The following is a 24,044-nucleotide window of genomic DNA, read 5'->3' as shown; positions in this document are numbered from 1 at the left end:
GCCATTTTGCCACAACTTTGGAAGTATGCTTGGGGTCATTGTCCATTTGGAAGACCCATTTGCGACCAAGCTTTAACTTCCTGACTGATGTCTTGATGTTGCTTCAATATATCCACATAATTTTCCATCCTCATGATGCCATCTATTTTGTGAAGTGCACCAGCCCCTCCTGCAGCAAAGCACCCCCACAACATGATGCTGCCCACCCCCGTGCTTCACGGTTGGAATGGTGTTCTTCGGCTTGCAAATCAAGAAATTGCTCCCAAGGATGAACCAGACTTGTGGAGTTCTACAAAAACAATTCTGAGGTCTTGGCTGATTTCTTTTGATTTTCCCATGATGTCAAGCAAAGAGGCACTGAGTTTGAAGGTAGACCTTGAAATACATTCACAGGTACACCTCCAATTGACTCAAATGATGTCAATTAGCCTATCAGAAGCTTCTAAAGCCATAACATTATTTTACGGAATTTCCCAAGCTGGTTAAAGGCACAGTTAACTTATTGTATGTAAACTTCTAACCCACTGGAATTGTCATACAGGGAATTATAAGTGAAATAATCTGTCTGTAAACAATTGTTGGAAAAATTACTCTGTCATGCACAAAGTAGATGTCCTAACCAACATGCCAAAACTGTAGTTCGTTAACTAGAAATGTTTGGAGTGGCTGAAAAACGAGTTTTAATGACTCCAACTTAAGTGTATGTAAACTTCCGACTTCAACTGTATATATACAGTACCAGTCAAAAGTTTGGACAGACCTACTCCTTCCAGGGTTTTTCTTTATTTTTGCTATTTTCTACATTGTAGAATAATAGTGAAGACATTAAAACTCTTGACATAACACACATGGAATCATGTAGTAACCAAAAAAGTGATAAACAAATCAAAATATGTTTGAGATACTTCAAAGTAGCCACCCTTTGCGTTGATGACAGATTTGCACACTCTTGGCATAAAATTTATTCTGAAACTCACAGGCAGCCAGTGCAGAGACCTTAAAACCGGTGTAATGTGTGCTCTCCATCTGGTCTTGGTCAGTACCCGTGCTGCAACATTCTGTATGTTTTGCAGTTGACCAATGGCTTTCCTGGATAGACCAGACAGGAGAGCATTACAGTAGTCAAGCCTGCTGGTAATAAAAGCATGGATGAGTCTCTGTATCAACCCGAGAGAGAAATGTCCGCAACTTGGCAATGTTCCTCAGGTGGTAAAAAGCAATTTTGTTAATATTCCTAATGTGTGATTTGAAATTTAGTTCAGAATCTAAAATAACACCTCGGTTTTTTACCTTGTGTTTTATCTTTATTGCCTGTGAGTTACGATGTGTGGCCAGATTCTCTCTGTGCTTTGGCTCCAACAATAAGTACCTTGGTCTTGATTTAGCTGGAGGAAGTTGTGAGCCGTCCAAGTATTTAAATCACTAATACAGTCTAATTTATCCGGGGAGCTAAAATCCTGTAGTGACACAGAATTGTAAAGTTGTGTATCGTCTGCGTAGCAGTAAAAATCAATGCTGTCCATTCTGATAAGGATGTCAAGGGGTTAGACCAGACATATATATATATATAAACTGAACAGTACCAGACCCAAAATGTAACCTTGTGGAACGACACATGTGATTTGTATTTTCTCTGAGTTATGTTCTCTAAGGGTGACAAACTCTCAGCCGGTTAAATAGGTCCTGAACCAACTGGACCCACCTCTCCAGTCTGTCCAGAAGGACATCATGGTCAAGTGTCGAATGCAGCACTTAAATCCAAGAGTACAAGATCAGAGAGCTGTTTGGCATCTGTGTTGGCGCTAAGATCGTTTACCACTTTCAGTAAGGTCGAGAGTTTGAGAGTTTGTCTATGCTGTGGTGTGCCCGAAAACCAGATTGGAATTTTTCAAAAATACAGTCAGCACTTAGGCAACATTCTGGAGAAATTATTTTGTAAGAATGGACGTTTGGATATTGCTAAAAGCTGAAGAATCAAGATGACTTTTCTTCAGAAGGGGTTTCACCATAGCAGTTTTTTTTTGCAGCGGGGAAAGTGCCTGTGAATAGGGAGTGATTTAACAATAGCTCGTACTTCATCAGATATGCAATTCACAACTGTTTTGAAGAAGGTGGCGGAAGTAGGATCTCAAGGAGGGAGATAGAAGGCTTAAGTTGTGATATCACTTACGCCTTCACGTGATAGGCTAGGGCACATACCATCAAACTTCTCATCATGTCTTGCTTGACTGATACCCAGCCTAATGTTTTTTATATTATCTCTGAAATATGCCTCCAACTCATCACATTTAGATGTCGTGAAAAGTTCACGTAGGTTTGCAGGGGTAGGATTTATCAGGCCATTAATGATCGAAGCACGCACTCAGATTATTCTGATTTATTAGCGATCAACTTCGAGCCCGTCTGGCATTTCTAATTGCCTTGTTATATATGCCAAGTTGCTCTCTCAGAATATCCTAATGGACCTGCAACTTTGACTTTCTCCACTTCCGCTCTGCCTTTCTGCAATTTCTCCTCGATCATCCAAGGGGTTCTCTGTTTGGATGTGGCCTTTTTCAACTTTACTGGAGCTGTCGCATCAACGGTTACCCTTCAATTTGCTATTAATGTTATCAACTAAATCCTCACGAGGAACGCAGAATAGGTGGTGGAGTATTGTTCATACACTCAATAAAATCTGTAGCAACTTCAGAGGTAAGATATAGTGCTTCTTAATAATGCGTTCAGTATTACCCTGTACAAGGTAGTAAAAAATACACAGTGGTGATTAGATAAAGCAACATCAACAATAGAGGATATGTCAATAGAAAGCCCCTTGGTAATGTCCAGGTCCAGAGTATGGCCGCGGTTATGGGAGGGTCCAGTAACATGGGATTAGGATGTGCATAGTGAGTAGTACAAGAAGGGATTCCTGTAGAGAGCCCAACAGCAGTGAATCATGGGTAATGTAGTGTGAATGGGGTGAATAGACTACAAAGGCAGCAGCTAGTTGAAAGCCCAGTGGATTAGTATTGTGTTGGTTTGAATGGAACCTTGTTGTACTGTAGGGTTAGTTAGCTTGCCTGGGGGAACTGTGAATTGTGAGCATGTCAGGTATGTATCTCTATGTCAACATGACCTTGGAGCCTCAACAGCCTTGCATGGCCTTGTGTGTGTCTATCTGTGTCCCTCTGCTTGGCAAAAGTAGTTTGCCACACTCGTACAGCAGAGTTCGGCCTGTATTGTCTGTGCTCAGAGGCCGAACATTTATCCTCTCTCTCTCTCTCTGTCTCTCTCTGTCTCTCCCTCTCTCTCCTCCCCATTTCTCCCACTCGCTCTTCTCCCTATCTCTCCCTCCCTCGATCTCTTCTCTATTCCCCCCTCTCTCTCCTTCTCTCCTGTATCTCTCTTATCCTCTCTCACGCGCTCCCTCTCTATTCGAGCAGAGCGTGGAAGACTGATACATTCTGAGCGGAGGAATGGAGGGGAGAGAGAGAAAGGCGAAGACATTCAGTTCACTCACAAGGAGCCTTGATATTAATCTATAGAAAGAGAAAGACGGACTGACAGACAGAAAACCTAGGCCACACTGAGATATCTGACTTTGTACTAATTGGTATATATGTTCAACTTTTAGTCATGGTCTAAAGGAATTCCTTAGCAATTTTACAACAGTTGGTTTCCTTCAGGTCAAATGTGATTTTCCTCCGCTTTTCTTTTTGAATGTATGTAATCTATAGTATGTAGTAGAAGTTTAGAGAGCGGTATGGGGAAGACCTGTGGCTGCTGACACAGAAGTATTCAACCAAACACAATTTCCAGAGTCAGCGTCCTATTGTGATTGTACAATATGCACACACGCACGCATACATGCACACACACACACACACACGCGCGCACAGTATAAACACTCAACCCCCTCCTGTACTCCCTGTTCACCCATGACTGCGTGGCCACAGGTCAAACTCAATCATCAAGTTTTCTGATGACATAACAGTGGTAGGCCTGATTACCATCAATGACGAGATAGCGAGAGCCCTGGCGGAGTGGTGCCAGGAAAATAACCTCTCCCTCAATGTCAACAAAATGAAGGAGATGATTGTGGGCGACAGGAGACAGCAGAGAGAGCACGCCCCTATCCACATCAACGGGGCTGCAGTGGAGAGTGTGAAAAGCTTCAAGTTCCTCAGAGTGTATGTCACTGACGACTTGAAATGGTCCATTCACACAGACAGTATGGTGAAAAAGGCGCAATAAATTTGGCTTGTCCCATAAGACCCTCACAAACTTCTACAGATGTACCATTGAGAGCATCCTGTCAGGCTATATCACCCTGTATATCACCTGGGTTAAATCATCATACTGTTTTAACCACTTCATATGTAAATACTGTATTCTAGTCATGGTCATCCTATATAACTACTGCTGTACACACCTTTTCTATTCAATACCCCGTATAGACAGTGTCTATACTGTCTAAACACACCATTATATTATACAAAACATGAAGGACACCTACTCTTTCCATGACAGAGACTGACCAGGTGAATCTAGGTGAAAGCTTTGGTCCCTTATTGATGTCACTTGTTTAACGTCAATCAGTGTAGATGAAGGGGAGGAGACAGGTTAAATACGTTTTTTTTAAGCCTTGCGAGACATTTGGGACATGGATTGTGTATGTGTGACATTCAGAGGGTGAGTGCACAAGACAAAAGTGCTGCTGTGTTTTTCACACTCAAGTTTCCCGTGTGTATGAAGAATGGTCCACCACCCAAAGGACATCCATCCCTGACCTCAACCCCGTCGAACATTTTTGGGAGGAATTGGAACGCCGACTGCATGCCAGGCCTAATAGCCCCGGACCTCACTAATGCTCTTGTGGCTGACTGGAAGCAAGTCCCCGCAGCAATGTTCTAAAATCTAGTGGAAAGCCTTTCCAGAAGAGTGGAGGCTGTTATAGCGGGGGGGGGGGGGGTTCGACAAGCAGGGGTCCATATACTTTTGGTCATGTAGTGCATATGTACACAGAGCATTCGGAAAGTATTCAGAACCCTTGGCGACTTGTTTACACATTTTGTTATATTACAGCCTTATTCTAAAACAGATTACATTTATTTGTTTCCTCGTCAATCTACACACAATACCCCATAATGACAAAGCAAAAACAGGTTTGTAGAAATATTTGCTAATTTATTAAAAATAAAAACTGAAATAACATATTTACATAAGTATTCAGACCCTTTACTCAGTACTTTGTTGAAGCACCTTTGGCAGTAATTACAGCCTTGAGTCTTCTTAGGTATGACGCTACAAGCTTGGCACACCTGTATTTGGAGAGTTTCTCCCGTTCTTTTCTGCAGATCTTCTCAAGCTCTGTCAGGTTGGATGGGGAGCGTTGCTACACAGCTATTTTCAGGTCTCTCCAGAGATTTTCGATCGGGTTCAAGTCCGGGCTCTGTACTTTGCTCCGTACTTCTTTGTCTCGATCCCGACTAGTCTCCCAGTTCCTGTCTCTGAAAAACATTCCCACAGCATGATGCTGCCACCACCATGCTTCACTGTAGGGATGGTGCCAGGTTTCCTCCAGACGTGACGCTTGGCATTCAGACCAAAGAGTTCAATCTTGGTTTAATCATATGAAAAAATCTTGTTTCTCATGATCTGAGAGTCTTTAGGTGCCTTTTGGCAAACTCTAAGTGCGCTGTCATGTGCCTTTTTACTGAGGAGTGGCTTCCGTCTGGCTACTCTACCATAAAGGCCTGATTGGTGGAGTACTGCAGAGATGGTTGTCCTTCTGGAAGATTATCCCATCTCCACAGAGGAACTTTAGAGTTCTGTCAGGGTGATCATTGGGTTCTTGGTCACCTGACCAAGGCCCTTCTCCCCCGATTGCTCAGTTTGTAATGTGACAAAACGTTGAAAAAGTCAAGGGGTCTGAATATTTTACGAATGCACTGTATGTATGTCTCTCTCTCAATTCAATTTCAATTTAAGGGCTTTATTAGCATGGGAACATATGTTTACATTGCCAAAGCAAGTGAAATAGATAATAAACAAATTTGAAATAAACAATGAATAAAAAATAACAGCAAACATTACACTCACAAAAGTTCCAAAACTATAAAGACATTTCAAATGTCATATTATGTGCAAATTTTAAAATGTAAAATTTAACCTTTATTTAACTAGGCAAGTCAGTTAAGAACCAATTCTTATTTTCAATGACGGCCTAGGAACAGTGGGTTAACTGCCTTGTTCAGGGGCAGAACGACAGATTTGAACTTGCAACCTTTCGGTTACTAGTCCAACGCTCTAACCACTAGGCTACGCTGCCGCAAAAGGGAAATAAACATAAATAATGGTGATATTTACAGTGGTGTTTGTTCTTCACTGGTTGCCATTTTCTTGTGGCAACAGGTCACAAATCTTGCTGCTGTGATGGCACACTGGTATTTCACCCAATAGATATGGGAGTTTTTCAAAATTGGGTTTGTTTTCAAATTCGTTGTGGATCGGTGTAATCTGAGGGAAATATTTGTCTCTAATATGGTCATACATTTGGCAGGAGGTTGGGAAGTGCAGCTCAGTTTCCACCTCAGTTTGTGGGCAGTGTGCACATAGCCTGTCATCTCTTGAGAGTCAGGTCTGCCTACGGTGGCCTTTCTCAATAGCAAGGCTATGCTCACTGAGTCTGTACATTAGTCAAAGCTTTCCTTAAGTTTGGGGCAGTCACAGTGGTCAGGTATTGTGTGTGTGTGTGTCTCTCTCTCTCTCTCTCTCTGACATTGCTTGTTTTGCTAGTTCTTTATTTTTTGGATGTGTGCGTATTGTTTTGTATTGCTAGGTATTACTGCACTGTTGGAGGTAGAAACACAAGCATTTTGGTGCACCGGCGATAACATCTTCAAATATGTGTACACGACCAATAAACATTTTATTGGATTTGAACACACAATCCAGGCCTCTCTGTCCATTTAAAGGCACAATATGTAGCTTTGGGCACAACTTTGTGTATTGGAATCTGCCAGTATTCCTTTGAATCCTCCTAGTAGTTGTTTTCAATCAATCAAATGAACTTCTAAAGCCATTTTTACATTAGCAGATGTCAGAAAGTGCTACACAGAAACCCATCCTAAAACCCCAAACAGCAAGCAATGCAGAAGCACGGGGGCTAGGAAAAACTCCCCAGAAAGGAAGGAACCTAGGAAGAAACCTAGAGAGGAACCAGGCTCTGAGGGGTGGTTAGTCCTCTTCTGGCTGTGCCAGGTGGAGATTCTAAGTATAAGTACATGGCCATTAAAGCCAGATTGTTATTCAAGATTTTCATAGGTGTCCAGCAGGGTCAAATAATAATCACAGTGGTTGTAGAGGGTGCAACAGGTCAGTACCTCAGGAGTAAATGTTAGTTGGCTTTTCATAGCCAAGCATTCAGAGGTCGAGACAGCAGGTGCGGTAGAGAGAGAGAAAGTCGAAAACAGCTGGTCCGGGGAAATGTAGCATGTCCGGTGAACAGGTCAGGGTTTCATAGCCGCAGGCTGGGTCAGCAGTACGACAAGGTGGACTGGGGACAGCCAGGAGTCATCAGGCCAGGTAGTCCTGAGGCATGGGCTCAGGTTCTCCGGGAGAGAGGGAGAATTTAGAGGGAGCATACTTTAATTCACACAGGACACCAGATAAGATGGGAGAATTACACCAGCTATAACAGCCTAAACCAATCCCCCCCGGCACATGTGACTATCGCAGCATAGATACCGGAGGCTGAGACGGGGAAGCCAGGGACGATTGATTGATTGCTGTTGTATTCTCTTGGATTGGGAAGTGTGTTTTTGTATGTTTGTGTGTGTCATACCCGTATACCCTGGTATTTAAAGTGACCATGCAGCAGCAGTTAACCTTCATCGTATCTGTTGCCTTCGTCACACGAGCTGACTCATACAATACGAGGTCATGTGGAATAAATAAGTTGCCCGCTTATTTTTGAATTGTTCGGTTTAAATAAAGAGGTCTCACTCACCTGATCATTATTTTACTAATCTCTCATGGACAGACTACTAGATCTGTCATGATGGGATGCACGAGATAATACGCAGCGTTAGTCACTCAGTTTCAAGAAATGGTTTCATACTGTGTACAGTCGTGGCCAAAAGTTTTGAGAATGACACAAATATTAATTTTCACACAGTTTGCTGCTTCAGTGTCTTTAGATATTTTTGTCAGATGTTACTATGGAATACTGAAGTATAATTATAAGCATTTCATAAGTGTCGAAGGCTTTTATTGACAATTACATGAAATTGATGCAAGAGTCAATATTTCTTTTTTTTCAAGACCTCTGCAATCCGCCCTGGCATGCTGTCAATTAACTTCTGGGCCACATCCTGACTGGTGGCAGCCCATTCTTGCATAATCAATGCTTGTAGTTTGTCAGAATTTGTGGGTTTTTGTTTGTCCACCCACCTCTTGAGGATTGACCACAAATTCTCAATGGGATTAACGAGAGAATCACTGACATGATGTCAATTGGTCCTTTTGTGGCAGGGCTGAAATGCAGTGGAAATGTTTTTGTGGGATTCAGTTCATTTGCATGGCAAAGAGGGACTTTGCAATTAATTGCAATTCATCTGATCACTCTTCATAACATTCTGGAGTATATGCAAATTGACATCATACAAACTGAGGCAGCAGACTTTGTGAAAATTAATATTTGTGTCATTCTCAAAACTTTTGGCCACGACTGTATATTATGCGTTTGATATGGTTTTATAATGTCATATGAATTTATATATTTTAAATATCTGTTTGTTTTTGTGTAGATTCGTCAGTGTTCCAAGAGGATGAAGGAATAGAGATGGATTCAGTCAGCTGGACTTCCAACACTAAACTCCCCGGCACCCAATCAGAGACCCCCATTTCCTCTGGACGCTTCTCATCCTGGGTGACCTTTGACGATGACGAGGAGGACAAGCCCCACCTCCACCGCCGGGAGCAGCCATCCCACATACGATTGGATGATCTCAGCCACTTCCAGGATGCCAACAGTAACCTGATTGGTTCTCCTCCCAACGTTTGGAAGCAGAACGGGAACCAGCAGAACCAGAACCGCCACCTCCTGGACCTGACGCCGGACGGAAACCCTCCTAGAACCCTTCTGACTGAACCTAAAACCGCTCCCCTGCTCCCCGGTAGGACTAAACCTTACACCAAGAAGAACCCTTTCCTGTGTGAAGAGTTCAATGACATCCAGCCCTCTCCCATCAACCCCTTTAGTTCCTACTTTGACTGTAAACAGGAAGTGGCATCACAGACTATCCAGAGTAATGGCTCCGCCCACCACCTGGAGAGCTCTCCCTCTGCCTTCTCCTTCAGCTCTCCTTTCTTCCAGTCGTTCAGCTCCCACAGCCAAGAGGCCAAACGAGAGTCCATTCTAGTCTTCTCCTCCGAGTTTGAGCCCACAAGAGGAGGAGGGGAAGAGACAGTCAGCCATGTCACTCCTCCCTTAGACAGACTAGACCTGGATCAGCTGAGAAACCTCCAGATCACAGACCCAGACGATCCAGGTAGCCCCACTCTGCCTGATGACTCAGTGGAGGATGCGGAGGAGGCGAAGGAAGATGGGTTGGAGGGGGAGGATGAGAGCGCCCCCTACCTCCCAGATCACATGACCCCCCAAGATGGCTGGGCCATGCTGCTCCGTATACCAGAGAAGAAGAACATCATGTCGTCACGCCACTGGGGGCCTATCTATGTCCGTCTGTCTGACGACGGCGTGCTCCAGATGTTCTACGAGAAAGGTCTGGAAAAACCCTTCAGGACCCTGAAACTGGACCCTCGCTACGAGGCGGCTGAACACCGCTTGCAGAACTACGAAGAAGCCGGCCGCGTCCACACGCTAAGTGTGGACCTCGTCCAATACCGCGAGAGGAGGCGAATCCAGCCGAAGTCACCCGTCACCCACCAGCCAATCCGCGAGCAGCTGGTGAAGCTGGGCACCACCTGTTACCACGACTTCCTGAGTTTTCGTCATGCGCTGGTGGAGGTGCTGAGGCGGTTGCCCGCAGTGACGGGTGGGGCGTTGACGGGGTCGCCCATAGGGGCGGGGCTGACAGAGGAGGAGGTTCAGGTGGAGGTGAGGGACGAGTTCTACGGGACGGTCGCTGCGGGAGATGGGAGAATTCTGAAGCAGCTTGTGATGACTCGTGTGCACGTGCTGGCCTTCCTCTCTGGGTCGGCAGGCTGCCGCCTCGGACTCAATGATGTGCAGGTAAAAGAGAAGGAGAGCGTGTTAAAACAGATGTCCAGTTAATGGTGAAAGGGGAGGGTGGTTCATGTTGGGTAGCTTATAGGTGTGTGAAAGGTGGATTTTTGTAGGGATCAAATTGGAACCATTGCTGGCTGCTGAGTGGGAGACGGCTCATAATATTGGCTGGAATGGAGTCAGTGGAATGTTATTAAACGCATCAAACACGTGGTCTCCATGCGTTTGATGCCATTCCGTTGACTCCATTCCAGCCATTATTATGAGCCGTCCTCCCCTCAGCAGCTTCCACTGAATCATTGGTATGAGAGGAGGATTTGGATGGTGAGATGTGTACACATCAGAATTTTGGCCCTGGAGTTCTGCAGACACTTATTCAGACAAAGGTACAAACATTGAAATGCATGTACAGTTGAAGTCGGACGTTTACATTCAACTTAGTCAAATAAAATTAAACTCAGTTTTTCACAATTCCTGACATTTAATCATAGTAAAAATTCCCTGTCTTAGGTCAGTTAGGATCACCACTTTATTTTAAGAATGTGAAATGAAGCCAGGTCAGCGGAGTCAATCACCACCTTCCGGAGACACCTGAAACCCCACCTCTTTAAGGAATACCTAGGATAGGATAAAGTAATCCTCCTAACCCCCCCTCCCCCTTAAAAGAGTTAGATGCACTATTGTAAAGTGGTTGTTCCACTGGATATCATAAGGTGAATGAACCAATTTGTAAGTCGCTCTGGATAAGAGCGTCTGCTAAATGACTTAAATGTAAATGTAAATGTCAGAATAATAGTAGAGAGAATGATTTATTTCAGCTTTCATTTCTTTTATCACATTCCCAGTAGGTCAGAAGTTTACATACACTCAGTAAGTATTTGGTAGCATTGCCTTTAAATTGTTTAACTTGGGTCAAACGTTTCGGGTAGCCTTCCACAAGCTTCCCACAATACATTGGGTGAATTTTGGCCCATTCATCCTGACAGAGCTGGCGTAACTGAGTCAGGTCTGTAGGCCTCCTTGCTCGCACACGCCTTTTCAGTTCTGCCCACATATTTTCTATAGGATTGAGGTCAATCAATCAATCAAATGTATTTATAAAGCCCTTCTTACATCAGCTGATGTCACAAAGTGCTGAACAGAAACCCAGCCTAAAACCCCAAACAGCAAGCAATGCAGGTGTAGAAGCAGGTCAGGGCTTTGTGATGGCCACTCCAATACCTTGACTTTGTTGTCCTTAAGCCATTTTGCCACAACTTTGGAAGTATGCTTGGGGTCATTGTCCATTTGGAAGACCCATTTGCGACCAAGCTTTAACTTCCTGACTGATGTCTTGAGATGTTGCTTCAATATATCCACATAAATCTTCCATCCTCATGATGCCATCTATTTTGTGAACTGCAGCAAAGCACCCAGACAACATGATGCTGCCACCCCCGTGGTTCACGGTTGGGATGGTGTTCTTCAGCTTGCAAGCCTCCCCCTTTTTCCTCCGAACATAATGATGGTCATTATGGCCAAACAGTTCTATTTTTGTTTCATCAGACCAGAGGACATTTCTCCAAAAAGTACGATCTTTGTCCCCATGTGCAGTTACAAACCGTAATTTGGCTTTTTCTATGGCGGTTTTGGAGCAGTGGTTTTTCCCTTGCTGAGCGGCCTTTCAGGTTATGTCGATATAGAACAAATTTTTACTGTGGATATAGATACTTTTGTACCTGTTTTCTCCAGCATCTTCAGAAGGTCCTTTGCTGTTGTTCTGGGATTGATTTGCACTTTTCGCACCGAAGTACGTTCATCTCAAGGAGACAGAACCTTCCTGAGCGGTATGACGGCTGCGTGGTCCCATGGTGTTTATACTTGCGTACTATTGTTTGTACAGATGAATGTGGTACCTTCAGGCGTTTGGAAATTGCTCCCAAGGATGAACCAGACTTGTGGAGGTCTACAATTTATTTTCTGAGGTCTTGGCCGATTTCTTTTGATTTTCCCACGATATCAGAGGCAGAGGTACTGAGTTTGAAGGTAGGCCTTGAAATACATCCACAGGTACACCTCCAATTGACTCAAATGATGTTAATTAGCCTATCAGAAGCTTCCAAAGCCATGACATTTTCTGGAATTTTCCAAGCTGTTTAAAGGCACATTCAACTTAGTGTATGTAAACTTCTGACCCACTGGAATTGTGATACAGTGAAATAATCTGTCTGTAAACAATTGTTGCAAAATCTAAAATTACGTGTCATGCACAAGTAGATGTCCTAACCGACTTGCCAAAACTATAGTTTGTTGAAAACGAGTTTAGATGACTCCAACCTAAGTGTATGTAATCTTCTGACTTCAACTGTATACATGAAAGTATTAAACCCCCCTCCTGATGTTGTTCCTCTAGGTCAAAGGTAAGGAGGTGGTCTCCAGACACGACATCATCCCCAACACCACCACACGCTGGATCCGCTTACGTGACTGCGAGCTTCATGACGAACACGCAGACGAACTAGAGTTCCTGTCGTCACGCCAAGTTGTCTTCACACCGCCACCCTGCCGCCGCTTTCAGCTGCTCGCCTTCCGCACGGCATTCGCTGAAAAAACCCTCCCCTTCACACTGCGCACTGTTGCCTCCGTCCGCGGCGCCGAGGTCACCCTGCAGTCCTGGCTGCTGATGTCACAGGGATTCTCGTCCAATCGGGACACGTTGAACCTCATCCCCTGCGAGAATGTGGCGGTAAAATAATAATAGAACATTGTGTCTCTTGCAGTTTTATTATTGAACTTCACTTCCCTGAGTCATTTGCTAACATTGCTTATCATGCCTACCCCTAGATCCGCTACCCCATCCCTGAGATTTGGGCCAAGAACTTCCGTCGGGACGGGGTGATGGGGGAGAGGTCACTGAAGGCGAGGTTCAACAAGGGTGCCAGCTTCGGCACGGCGAGTACTTCCGGGTCAGAGCCAGTGATGAGGGTGACCCTTGGCACGGCCAAGTATGAACAGGCTTTTAAAGCTGTGGTGTGGAGGCTCAGCCGCCTGCCTGACAAAAACTCTGGTAAGAAGTTGTTGGGGTCATAATTCAGTAAGAGAACTATTTCTATTCTCACTGTATAAATGCAAGAATACACCGCTATTTCACTAGCGGTGCACAAGCCTTTGGTAAGGAGGGAAGGAGTTTGAGGCAATACCCTGCTATTGTCCCTGTGAAAAGGGCCAGATCTATAGTTGTTTTACCAGTCGCACCTGACAGCGGAGAGATGGCTCATTTCAGACACTATTGGTAGGTTTCCCAGACACAGATTAAGCCTGGTCTAAAAACGAATGTTCAATGGAGAATCTCTATTGGAATATATGTATTCTCATTCTTCTGACGATCCATTTGAGGTTTCATCACAGTGCCAGGCAGTATTAGTGGAGCTGGTTTATATTTCACCCAGCTCAGAGGGACAGGACATGGGGGAATGTCTCTATTTCACCCAGCAGTGAGAGATTATGAACATTGATCTGTTTCTGCTGTCATTACACTGTGCAGACTGTCAATAGTCCTTACCCCAGGCACGGTCAATATCCTAGTGTGCGTATGTGTTGTAGAGTTGTTTGTGTGTGTGTACATGCAGGCATGTATCCGTGAAGGATTGCGTGCATCTGCGCCTCTGCGTGTGTGTGTATGCGCCCGTGTATGTGTGTGCACCCATGCACGTGTCTGTGCGTGTGCATGAGTTCGCCCGTGTGTGTGTTCTCCCTGGCCCCAGTCCAGTGTTGGTATGTCTCTGTCAGAATGCGGCCCCCTTCAGGCCTTTCAATAGGCTGTCAGCATGGCTGCCTGTCCTGAGTACTGATTGGCCAGTCAAAGCCCTGGCTGTCACCATACATTACCTCACAAACCCACAGGCCACAGGCTTCTATTGTAAATACATGCTCTGCCACGGGCTGCCCCCCCCCCCCCTTCTATTGCGGCCCCTCTTTTTTTCTCTCCCCTCATTCTCTCCCCCTTTCTTCTTTCTCTCTTTACCCTCTGCCTCTCGTCCCCCTCTCTCACTTTTCTTCCCCTTTCCCCTCTCTTTAGCCCTTGCTTCAGCTCCTCTCCCTCCTCCTCATCTCCCCCTCTCTACTTAACTGGGCCGGGCCAAGCCTGCCCTCCATTTTCTGTCTCTCTTTCTTTTGTTTGCGCCGTCTTTTGTCTTTCTGTCTGCCTTGCTTTTTCTTTCTCTCTCCTTCTTTTGTGTTCCTTCTTCTTTCTTCATGCTCATTCGTCCCTTCGTTATATGTGTGCTACAGTCCACACAGTGGTGCCAACTCTGGGGCTGTAATTCCCTGCGCCACAAATGAGAGAAGCATGGCGGTACGCTGGTTCACATTTCACTGCTACAGTCCTCTTCTCCAAAAACAGTGTGCACAACAGAGGATATTCTCTCTGACCTCTGACCTCACGGCACTTCCTGTTTTGACCCCTCTTGGTTGCCCGTCCCGTCCGTTCTTCAGTGTTATGATGTTCTTGGCACAACTCTCGCCCTCTCTGTGGCCCAGTCCAGAGACAACTGCTAGCCCCTTCCTCTAGGCACTTAATGAAGACCTGAAATGAATTGGATAGGCATAGCAACAGTTGTGTTGTCACCTGATAAGTTTGATGTAGATTTCAATATTGCTTACAACTATCCAATCTACACGTGTTTAAAGGAAAGGATTTGCTCTCCCTTTCTGTGCGCGTGCGTGTGTGTCTGCGTGTGCGGACCCACCGGGAGGACAATCCTACTCGACCCAGAGTGATCGCTGATGATGAACGTGTGTGTTTGCGTACGTGGTGTGTGTCGATGTGTTCGTCTGCATGTGCGTTTTAATGTACGTTTGTGTCTCCCCCTGGCAGCGTTGGGTCACCCCCACACCTTCTTCTGTCGTCTGGAGCTGGGTTCGGACCGGGAGGTGCCAGCCTCGCTGCAGAGCCACCTGGAGGTAGAGTTTGACATGCCTGCCGCCTCTGCCTCCAAAGCCACCGTCCGCTCCCTCTCTGTAGAGGACAGGGCAGACGCCAAGAAGTGGATCAACTACAAATCACACTACTCCTACCAGGTAATAGACCCGGGGTGTTTGTGCGTGGCGTTGTAGCCTTTTGTGAATGCGCTGACATGGTAAAATGACATACACACACGTTGGGTGTCCTCCATAACCTACTGGCTCAGCTGCGGGAGCTGTTTTCTGTTGTGCGTTTGCCCGTCCAAACATGTAATTAGGCACGATGAGCCACCCCCTCTGGCTCCGACTAACAGTAGCTAACACAGTAGTCGGCACAGTTGCCGCAGATCAACACAAACATCAATTTAGCGCAGGGCCTGTAACCACAAAGCATCTCAAGAGTAGGGAGTGCTGATCTAGGATCTGTCCTTATCGTCGTATTCATAATGTTCTAAAAGGCTAAACTGATTATAGGTTAGCGCCCGTACTCTGAGACGCTTTATGGATCCGGTCCCAGGCCACACGTATGGTACAGTAGGAAAGCCCCGTTATCGTACAGCACAACAGAAGGAGAGCCATGTTATTATACAGTGAGCTACGCTATAGTAGTAATTATAGCAGTGGTTCGGTTCTCCTACAAGTATTATAGGTCACAAGGACCATTCAAATGAAGGATTTTTAAACAAGGTCAATATCCTTCACATTGGTTAATATAAAGTATATTGTAGAGACTGTGTATACAGGTTAATTCCCACGTGTACGCTTAGTAGAATGCGTCAAGAGCACAGCGAGTGTTAGGCAGATGACAGCCGGCGAGGATCAGCTACTAGCGGTCCTATAACTAGTGTGGCTAGCCAGAGCCGAGTCCAACCCAGGGATCTATACCTATATCCAGGTCAAGCCAAGGCATCGGCCAGGGTAGACACCTCACCAGAACAACCCGGTTTACGTGGTAGGCGGCGCTACGCCACTGACCTCTGCTCAGACCTTCCGCAACCTCCGACTTCTCTGTTCTCTGTACGGAGACATGGATGGATTGCCTTGATTGTGTGTGGGAATGTGGCATATTATTTTTCTGTCTCATCACTGATCTCACTGTACGGGCTACGATCGCCACCTTGTGGCCAAAGACAATCACACCTTCATTTAGGTAGACGGTATCTCCCACTGATCTCTCATTGTTCTTATACGATACAACTTTATGTCCATGTAGTCACAGCAAACAATGAAAATGTGTCTTCTGCTCCGTTCTCAACCCAACCCCCCCCCCCCTCCAGACAGCACACATCCCACATACAGCTGAGACTAGCACCGGGTCAAGCTGCATTGCAGTTCTTGTTTTGAGACTCCACAACAGATCTCTAGAGATGTTTTAGTGCTTATAAGCAGTAGGCCTCCATAGGTGTCCTTGCGTTTGCCTTTCTGACCGTTGTCCCTCTTGTCCCTCCTGTCCCCCAGGTGCCTATAGAACAGAAGACAGGCGGCCTCTCAGAGAGCAGCAGCCCTACACTGGACCAGGACCAGCCTGGAGAATGTGCACAGCAGTGAACACACACACAGACAGACAGACGGATGTAGGGAGGGCGGGAGGATATGATGACTGTTTTTTTCACAGGAGAAGGGAGAAAAGTCACTTTTTGCACTTTGAAGAACTGTACCGGAGGACTAGTTGGCCGATGTTTGTGCATAGATTGGATGTAGACTGAATGTACACTGGACATAACTGATTCTCGGTAGGTCATCAACTTGACATAGAATGGGTGCTAGACTAGATCTACACTAGACAAACTGGTTATAGACGGGATGTAGACTGGTATGACGAGATGTACTACCACCGGACAGTTTATTAGGTACACCACCCCGTTCGCGAAAATGGATCGCTCCTACAGACAGTGAGTCAGGTGGCCATGGCAGGCAGGCATCGAGGCATTCAGTTACTGTTCAGTTGAATGTTATAATGGGCAAAACAAGTGACCTAAGCAACTTTGAGTGTGTTATGATCGACAGTGCCAGGCGCGCCGGTTCCAGTATCTCAGAAACGTCCAGCCTCCTGGGCTTTTCACGCACAACAGTATCTAGGGTTTACAGAGAAGGAGGCGACAAACAAAAACCATCCAGTCAGCACCAGTCCTGTGGGCAAAAACAGCTCGTTGATCAGAGAGTTTGAAGGAATCAGCGAGAATCGTGCGATTCAGGCGGGCCACAGTCAGGCAAATAACGGCGCAGTACAACAGCGGTGAGCAGAACGGCATCTCGGAACGCACCACTCGTCGGTCCTTGTCATGGATGGGCTATTGCAGCAGACAACCACACTGTGTTCCACTCTTGTCAGCTAAAAACAAGAAGAAGCGGCTCCAGTGGGCACGTGATCACCAACACTGGACAATTGAGGAGTGGAAAAACATTGCCTGGAACATGACAGTGAGTTCAGTTTACTTGAGTGGCCTGGTCAGTCCCCAGACCTGGTCAGGCCCCAGACCTCAACCCAATAGAGTATCTTTAGGATGAGATGGAACGGGCTGTTCACAGCATGACTATACCGCCATCCAATCTGCAGCAACTGCGTGATGCCGTCGCGTCCACATGGACCAGCATCCCTGTGGAATGTTTCCGACACCTTGTGGAATGCCCCAAATAATTCAGGCTGTTCTGGAGGCAAAGGGGGGGTCCGACACCGGTACTAGATGGGTGTACCTAATAAACTGGTCGGTGAGTGTAGACTGGACTTTGTTGTAGACTAGATATAAACTGGACTAAGCTGGTTGTAGAATGGATATGACTAGATGTAAACTGGATATAGACTCTACTTAAACTAGTCGTAGACTGGATATGACTAGATGTTAACTGGATATAGACTGGACTGGTTGTAGACTAGGGAAACTCAGCAGGAGGCTAGTTAAGGATCTTGCTTTGTTCATTTGTTTGTTTTCTTAAAAATGCTGATTTGGCCAGACTAGTCTTACTGAGGGAGAGCTATTAGTTTTATATGATGATTCATTTTTTGTGAGTGAATCGGCTTGGCCTTGTGGTCTTACCCCACTGGGGTACAGCAAGGGCAACGTTACAGATCGTTCAGATAGTGTAGAACAGATGATTGTCTGTGAGAGTCAAATATTGCGGTATGATGGGGATTAGTTTGACATTGTAAAGCCTGGCATTTCAGTAAACCAGGACTTTGAGATAAGTGAAATAAGTGCCATTATTTCAGGAGTACAGTCATTACAGTCTTAGTGGATTTCATGCACTCCGAGGCTAATCGAAGCACTAGCTAATGTGCTTCTACAGTACGTGTTTGCTTCAGTGTTCATTGACCTTCCACACAATTCTCAATCAATAGATTTAAGAGGCTTACATTAGTTTACATAGTAGAAACAAAATGGCTCTTCAATATGCCACCTAGATAAAAAAAATATCCTTTCACGCAGTGTAGACCTTGAAACTTACTAGTTCTATGTATTTTCAACAGTTTTTTTTTTTCTTCCAGTGTCAGTGTTGGTTCACTATTCAGTATTCGACGGAATGCTCTTGTGTTCAGTCAGGTGTTAGGTAAGCATAAATGCTTTTTGCTTTTCTCTCTCGCAAAGTTGAATGTTCTTCCAAAAGGTCTTATAGGTACTTTGGTCCTGTCATTTCACATAGTAGTCTTAACCAGTCTATACGTGAGTTAACAACAGTCAATACTGCTATTGGTGATAATGATGATGCAGAGTTCTAATACGCTAACGACAACATACTGTACTTTGGCTATTTTGGTTGTACTTGGTCATACAATGAAAACTGCAGCATTTTTTAAAATATTTTTTGTTTGTTTTTATAAATGTGCTTTACATGTACAATGTGCATCCGTACTACTAACATTGACTCAACGTGAACAAGATACTGTATGTACAAAATATAAATATATTCTGCGATGGACATCATCTCCAGGTCTAAACACTGATGTAGACTTGTTCTAGCTGCTCCATTGTGTAGTTGGTCACAATTGTAGGTTACTGTTGTCGTTCAGTTGGTACATTTTGTGCAACAACAAAAAAATGCTTCTTTATGAAAATTGGCCTACTTGAAGCATCTCGAAACATCCCTTAGCAGAGGGAATTTTGTTCTCAACAGCGCAATAAATCAAGCTCAACAAATGTACTGATAAGGGGGGGGGGTTGTTGTCGTTTAGGACGATGCACAATGTGTTCTTGTCGCGAGGAAACATGAAATAATGAATTGTAATTGTATAGAGAATGAATAGTTTATCTTTTTTTTTCTTCTAGATGGTGAACAGGTTTTTCATGTGAAATTTTGTCAAGTGAGTGGAATGTTAGAAAATAGGTCTTAACGGGATCTGGGTTACCTAGTTTACCATCTCTGAGAAAAAAGACATGGAAATGGGTAAATCCAGATCTGGATGGGAAACTAGTCCAGAAAATCATATACAATAGAACATTTGAATCATTTTAAAAGATTTTCAAGCTCAAGATATCTAGACCTCATTTGATTTTCGAAGAAAAGCCTGTTGTATAAAAGCCCAGTACATTTCAATGGTTTTCGAAGAAAGATTTAACTCGTTAGAAAAAAAAATAACTGATGCTGTCTGACAACATTGTCATTTTTATTCTTTATGACAAAACATCATATGACTGTGCTCTGCTTCTGTGTACCTAAAAAAGATGCATTGTGGGTCATGGGATTAGTCTGTTTTGGTAACATGGTTTTGTGTTCCGTACATCATTAGCTGCAACCTGTAAATAATCCATTCTGCAACACTAGACGGATAAGATCTGTTCCTTTGACAGATCCAATTGGAGTACTCAAGAATGTTAGAGGTATATTTGCTGAAAATGATACTTTAAACTGGAAAAAGGAATTAAATATATTTTTCTCTTGAGTATTGCTTTTTTTCAGCTTTTTTTAACTACATCCAGGAGGCCCTGCAAAAACAATATCACTAACAAATCCTAGAATACACACTGCTACACACTAGCTGTTCTTGCGAATTCCTTTTTCTGCTGTTGCTTTGTTCTCTGTTGCGTTGTTCCTCAACCAAGCTGTGAGCACCTGTTTTCTTCTTATTTACAATGACGGCCTACCGGGGAACAGTGGGTTAACTGCCTTGTTCAGAGACAGATTTTTACCTTGTCAGCTAGGAGATTCGATCGAGCAGCGTTTCGGTTACTGGCCCATCGCTCTAACCACTAGGCTACCTGCCGCCCCACTAGGCTACCTGCCGCCCCACTAGGCTACCTGCCGCCCACTAGGCTACCTGCTTCAGTACCATTCTAGTTCAGTTCCAGTCAACTCAGAAATTATATATGCAACATGAATAAAACAAATTACACAAGATATAAATTAAAGAGCCATTTCCATTGTCCAATCTGATTCCTCAATTCAACATTTACAAACTGGTTGGTCATCATAAAAATAAAAATAAACGTTTATTCTCACACCGGCTAGATGCAGTGAAATATGTTGTTTTACAGGGTCATCCATAGTACGAGGTTCGGGAACCACTGCCCCAATCAACTGGAGAACCAATAGAATCCAGCCTCTCGGCTGTGGTTCTCATTCTCCCTGGTGTGTGGCAACACCTTGGATTCCTCCAGTTTGATGACCTGCTCCTTGGTGTGTCTACATTCTCTGCTTCTGAGGAGCGCCAGGATTTGGGTTGCAGGACGGTGGATGCCTTTGCTCCTCTTGCCCCCAGCGGGGCTGCCCATGACGCGCTGTGCTCCTCGTTAGAGCTGGGCCTGGTGTTAACACAGACGCACACGGCTCAGCAGCATCGCGACATCCCCGGGGAAGGCCCGCGTCAGGATACCATACAGGAATGGGTTGGCACACGAGTTCCATGGTTAGAACAGCAGCAGCAGCACCTAGAAAGGATAGACGGAAGAAAAGATAAGCAGGGGGCAAGATGAGGATGAGCAGATGAAGAAGAAAGATTTTTGAAGATGAGGATGAATGAAGGTAACACATAGCAGGATGAAGGACTTGAATTAAAGCCATTCCATTCGATCAACCAATTGATGAAATTGGATAAGGATGAATAAAGGAGTGATGTGGAGAACTAACAAGACACAAGAAGTTGAAGATGCTCACGGCCATACGTTTGGCCACGCTGGCATCCCCTCGGCTCGACAGATGCTGCTGGTTGTGCGCCATACAGTCGATGTGCACGTCGTGCACACCACAAACGCCAACACATTCTGCGCAAGCAGGGATACCACGTAGACCACATATGTCAGAGTCAAGGCCCGCGGGCCACATCCGGCCCGCGAGAAGGTTTTTTACGGCCCCTGGGATGATCTTGATTTATTATTAGAACCGGCCCGCAGACCGCAGCAAGCCGGCAGCCCGCAGATCTTTTACACGCACCAATACTACATTTCCCACAATGCAACGGTGACGCACCGAGCAGTAGGCTGCTTCATTTCAATATTTATTGGCACAGCAGTCGTCAGCATCACAGTAAAATTAACTTTCAGATACCCATCAAAAATGGCAAAACGGAAGGTGGACACTGAGAACCGGGGTTTCAAACAAGGTGGGAGTCGGAGTATATGTTCACGGAGGTAGCTGGAAAACCTGTGTGTCTTCTGTGTGGAGAAAGTGTGGCGGTACTGAAAGAGTATAATCTGAGACGACATTATGAAACGAAACACGCGGACAAAAACAAGAATATGGACATGGAACAAAGGCTACAAAAGGCAGAGGAATTAAAACGAGGCCTCAAATCTCGACAGGCTCTGTTCAAAAAGCCAAATCACAAGGCCAGGCTGCTGTCAAGGCCAGTTTTATTTTGGCAGAAGAGATCGCGTAAATCAGCCCGGCCATTTACGGAGGGGATTTCATCAAAACTGCATGATTAAAGTTTGTGACGAAGTTTGCCCAGAAAAAAGGCAACTCTTTTAAATGTGAGTCTGAGCAGAAAACACATTGCCGAGAGTAGACCAGTTGTCCATCAATCTAAAAAGAGCAGCTTGTGAAAAAGGGAAAAGATTTCATTGCATATTCCTTGGCTGTGGATGAGAGCACCGACATTTCTGACATTGCCAGTTTGTCAATTTTCATCCGCGGAGTGGACTCCAGCCTAAGCGTGACAGAGGAGTTTTTGGCTTTACGTCCTATGCATGGCCAACTACGGGGCATGATTTGTATGAAGAGGTGTCAAGATGTGTAAATGAGATGGAGCTGCCTTGGGAAAAACTCGTGGGTTTGACAACCGACGGAGCACCTGCGATGTGTGGACACAGGAGCGGACTGGTGGCGAGATACGGGAAAAGATGCAAGAGGAAAACGCGACAGGTGAGCTGACAGCTTATCATTGTATCATACACCAGGAAGCGTTGTGCGGTAAAGCCTTGAAAATGGAGCATGTAATGAGCATCATCACGCGCACAGTTAACTTTATCAGAGCCAAAGGTTTGAATCACCGCCAGTTCAAGGCATTTCTGACGGAGTTAGAAACGGGCATGGTGATTTGCCTTATCACACAGAGGTGCGATGGCTAAGCCAGGGAAAGGTGCTTCAAAGATGTTTCGAGCTTCGTGAGGAGATTTGTCTGTTCTTGGACAGCAAAGGGAAAGACACAACACAACTCCGAGACGAAATGTTTCTGTGTGAAATGGCTTTTCTGTTGACATTACGAGTCATCTGAATGCAATGAACTTGCAGCTGCAGGGTCGGGTCATGTCATCTCTGATATGTACAGTACAGTGAAGGCATTTAAAACCAAAACTGACTCTGTGGGAGACGCAGATGCGGAAAGAAAATTTGAGCCACTTTCCAGCTGCCAGACCATGAAAGAGAAGCTCTCTACCAGTGCGTTCCCGAGCGCACAGTTGGCTGATAAAATAGGTATGCTTGCCGCTGACTTTCGACGCCGATTTGCTGACTTTGAAGCACAAAAAGCAGGTTGGAACTGCTCGGTAACCCATTTGCTGTTGACGTGGAAAGCTCACCACCAAACCTCCAAATGGAGTTGATTGACCTCCAATGCAATGATCACTGAGGGCAAAATATGCGGCAGTGGTGCTGCGGAGTTCGCCCGTTTCCTCCCGACACAATGCCCCAGCTGCGCATCCAGGCTGCTCAAACGTTGTCTATGTTTGGCAGCACATACCTGTGTGAACACCTGTTTTCTTTGATGAACCTGAACAAAACATCACACAGAAGTCGACTTACTGCTGAACACCTCCACTCAATTCTGAGGATTTCCTCAGCTCAGAGCCTTACCCCGAACATTGATGAACTTGTGGAAAAGATGGGACACACAAGTATCACCCTCAACCTCAAACAAGTGAACATTACTGTGCAATCACATATTTAGAGTTTTTACTCAGTTCAAGTTTAAAAGTTAAAGTTTAATATTTGTTTTCACTGCATGTTACTTCTCCTTAAACAAAGTGTTGTTTTGATTAATAGATTTTTGCACTTTATTTTATTGTATTTCAATCCAATTATATTTTAAAAATATTTCAGTTGAGTGGATGATAGAAAATTGCTATTATTGTTTTTTTCTTTGAAGTAAATTTAGCCCACTTTTGCTAAAATAGAAAATATAGGCTACTGATGGTGCTTGAATACCGGTTTCTTTCATTTAATGTTCATGTTATGGGGATTTTATATAAAGGAAATTTGTCTTTTGTGTCTGTTGAAAATTAAAGATTACTGACAGAGCCATAAGAAAATATTGCTTTATTTATCTGATCATATTGGAATATATTTGTTAGGTTTTCAGTAGGTTCAATTAGGTTCACTAGACTATATGCGTCATTTAAAAATTTTTCAATGAACATTCGAACAGTCCGGCCCTCGGCTTGTAGCTAAATTTTTTATTTGGCCCTCCGTCCATTTGACTTTGACACCCCTGACGTAGACC

At 44.8% G+C, this 24,044-nt stretch overlaps 1 protein-coding gene across 4 annotated transcripts in view; it reads left to right on the top strand.

Moving 5' to 3' along the window:
* Window positions 1-20,051, top strand: part of ston2 (stonin 2) — a 49,358-nt gene extending 29,307 nt beyond the window's left edge. For all 4 annotated transcript variants that reach the window (XM_023993925.2, XM_023993924.2, XM_023993926.2 and 1 more), the window contains 5 exons: window positions 8,793-10,240; window positions 12,627-12,959; window positions 13,058-13,280; window positions 15,090-15,292; window positions 16,634-20,051. In XM_023993925.2, coding sequence (XP_023849693.1) covers window positions 8,793-10,240; window positions 12,627-12,959; window positions 13,058-13,280; window positions 15,090-15,292; window positions 16,634-16,723 — 2,297 coding nt within the window. In that variant the 3' untranslated portion in view covers window positions 16,724-20,051. The remainder of the gene's footprint in view (window positions 1-8,792; window positions 10,241-12,626; window positions 12,960-13,057; window positions 13,281-15,089; window positions 15,293-16,633) is intronic.
* Window positions 20,052-24,044: the final 3,993 nt, after the last annotated feature.

The sequence above is a fragment of the Salvelinus sp. IW2-2015 genome, linkage group LG9 (assembly GCF_002910315.2).
Source record: "Salvelinus sp. IW2-2015 linkage group LG9, ASM291031v2, whole genome shotgun sequence".
Classification (NCBI taxonomy): Eukaryota; Metazoa; Chordata; class Actinopteri; order Salmoniformes; family Salmonidae; genus Salvelinus; species Salvelinus sp. IW2-2015.
The sequence above is the reverse complement of the archived record's forward strand: the minus strand, read 5'-3'. Positions and strand labels throughout refer to the sequence as shown.